We start from the raw sequence: 2,903 nt of genomic DNA on the forward strand, positions 1-2,903 counted from the left end.
ATAACTTGGGCTTTTTTTTCTTTTCCTACTGATATTTCATTGATGTACATGATATTTACTTGAGTCACATATGTCCAAATTGGCGCAGCCTGGTTTGGGAACAAGATCAGAGGTCTCCTGGTGAGCATGCCATGACCCCGGTGGCCATGGAAGTCTGTGGGTGGATGAATGAGTATTTCTAGGGATGCAAATGTCAATCAGCAGAACTGATGGAGAAGGGCACGGAGTCTGCTCATGGGTCTCTGAGACCCACAGATCGAGAGCCTCTGTGCTCTGGTGGCTGCACCCGGTGGCTGGGCTGCCCTCACCATGACACAAAATGAGTATATGAATGTATTGAGTTACACCAGAAGCACTGTGGATATCACTTGGATTACCATGGGGAAAAGAGGAGAGAAGGAAGGTCAAGAGGCTCATGAATGTTCAAAGGAGGCGAAAAAGATGATTGGTCTGAAAGCTAAGCTCTACCATAGACAGCTCCATGCTGAGCAAATACACGTGAAAAAGATGCATGAAAAGAGAAACAACCAAACTGAAGCGCGATAAAAGACTCCACAGAGAAGAGTGCCTACATAACCGCTGGGCAGAGAGGGACAGTCCCGAGCTGATGTACTTTCCAATATGATTAAACAAAACTGAAAAGAGAAAGTGAGAAAAACAGAGTCTCTCTGCCCAAAGCTCTCGCCTAGGGAGAAACAGAAGTATGGAAAGTTATTTGAATGGAAAGACAAAGAAGAAAGCCTAGAACAGGATGGTTACAAACACTGCTTTGTTGGAGATGGCTTTACTCTCTGCTGCTGCTGCCGCTGCCAAGTCGTTTCAGTTGTGTCCGACTCTGTGCGACCCCATAGACGGCAGCCCACCAGGCTTCCCCGTCCCTGGGATTCTCCAGGCAAGAACACTGGAGTGGGTTGCCATTTCCTTCTCCAATGCATGAAAGTGAAAAGTGAAAATGAAGTCGCTCAGTCATGTCCGACTCTTCGCGACCCCATGGACTGCAGCCTACGAGGCTCCTTACTCTAAAGCTACCTAAATATGAAAGATTCATTAGGCCAATAGGATTATATTTCAGGAAGGCCCACGTGACACATCCTGGACTGAAAGCCACCTTTTGCCTGCCAGTCCTTGGTGTAAAGAAGAATCCCTCATCCCCACTGTATACACCTTTGGGTATTCTTAGCAAAAAGTCAAGTATCAGGCACTCAGTCATGTCTGACTCTTTGTGACCCCATGGACTGTAGCCCACCAGGCTCCTCTGTCCATGGGATTCTCTAGGCAAGAATACTGGAGCGGGTTGCCATTTCTTCCTCCAGGGACCTTCCCAACTGTACATAAAAGAGACTTTATTAATGTGCACTAAAGGATGCCCCAGAGAAGGAAATGGCAACCCACTCCAGTGTTCTTGCCTGGTGGGCTGCCGTCTATAGGGTCACACAGAGTCGGATACGACTTAGCAGCAGCAGAGGAGGTTAACCTGTTATAGAAAACTGTCTCTTGAGTCTCTAAATTCTATGCCAATTCTAGACTCCTGGTTGACCAAATGTTTGTTTCTTTATTTAGGTTTTAAGGTGAATGCCCTGGGGCTATTTGTTTCCATCAACCTGATTGCGAATCGAAAGGCACAGTTGAAATGTCTATTTTTCTTGCTATCCTCAGAAGAGATTGCTACAAATCTACTCTATGACTCTCATTCTTTTCAGCTTACAATACAAATAGCTTATTATTTTTTGCCACCTGTGTCTTATAATAAAGCAGTGCTGAAAAATTAAATAGAAGAAAGTTCAGTTGCCATACAGGCTATGAAAATGATTTGCTGGTGGTGATTTTTAAGCTTGATTCTAAATAGATTTATAAAGAAGGGCACTTGGAAGACTTGTTCAAATTTTACTATTTAAGGTATCTTGAAATTATAGGCTCACTCTCCCTAAAATTTCAAAAACGTAGAGCTTAGGCTCTTAAGGGTATAGCAGCGATAAAAGCTTTCATAGTCATTTCTAAAAAGCAACACTTCATAGTTACCAAAGGTGCTGTTATTGAGGCAAATGTGAATGAATTGGGCCTTGTGACACAGGGAGGCAAAGTCATTTGGGGAAAATATGCCCAGGTTACCAGCAATCCTGAAAATGATGGATTCATAAATGCAGTCTTACTGGTTTAACAGCAGTTACATACACATAGCTCCTTGTAATTATTGAAGACTACACACCAATCAGGATACCATTACTCATATTTCTGAATTGTACCAACCAGCCTTACATGTCTACAGTCATCAAGAAAACTATTTATTCCACTGTTAAAAAGAAAAAAGACCCAACATAAAATAGCTTAATTAAAAAAACAAAAACTGAGAAAATCGAGAGTTCAGTGAAATGCGTATTGGGTAAAGGAATGTCTACTGTGTATAACTGTTGAAAAAGTGTGTAACCCCCCAAACCATCTCATCACCAATGGGATATGCACCATACTTTGTAAAAGACTATCATTTAAGCATTGATTTACACGTTTTTGAAGTTTATAAGTATTTATATGGAATGAGGTCTGTGCTGAGTGCTGGAGGCCAAGACAAATGATTAAAGCTTAGTCTTGTACCCTCTGTGAGAAAGTACCAGTGGGTGGAAATTTCTTTCAATGCATTTCCCAGAGCCATGGAAGGTTTTTGGAAATAGATTTATAAAGAATGTAATGGTATTAGTCAGACTTTCCCAAATAAACAGAACCAATAAGATAGAAAACATATCGTGGATACAAATATATATTTCTTTATTTTAATTAAGTAATTTCAAGAAATGGGTTCATGTAATGACAGAGGCTAGCATGTCCAGAATCTGCCCAGTGAGCTGGTAAGCTGGGAAGAATCAATGTTGCAGATCAAGTCCAAGGCTGTTCGCTGCAGGGTTCCCTCT

The 2,903-nt window shown here is 41.9% G+C and overlaps 1 protein-coding gene across 1 annotated transcript; it reads left to right on the plus strand.

Moving 5' to 3' along the window:
* Positions 1 to 309: 309 nt before the first annotated feature.
* Positions 310 to 2,158, plus strand: NSA2 (NSA2 ribosome biogenesis factor). Its single transcript, XM_070378490.1, is given in 8 exon segments — positions 310 to 327; positions 330 to 395; positions 397 to 655; positions 658 to 714; positions 717 to 761; positions 764 to 784; positions 1,015 to 1,191; positions 2,016 to 2,158. Coding segments are annotated over 8 exon segments (786 nt in total).
* Positions 2,159 to 2,903: the final 745 nt, after the last annotated feature.

Source organism: Bos mutus, chromosome 10 (genome assembly GCF_027580195.1).
Source record: "Bos mutus isolate GX-2022 chromosome 10, NWIPB_WYAK_1.1, whole genome shotgun sequence".
NCBI lineage: Eukaryota > Metazoa > Chordata > Mammalia > Artiodactyla > Bovidae > Bos > Bos mutus.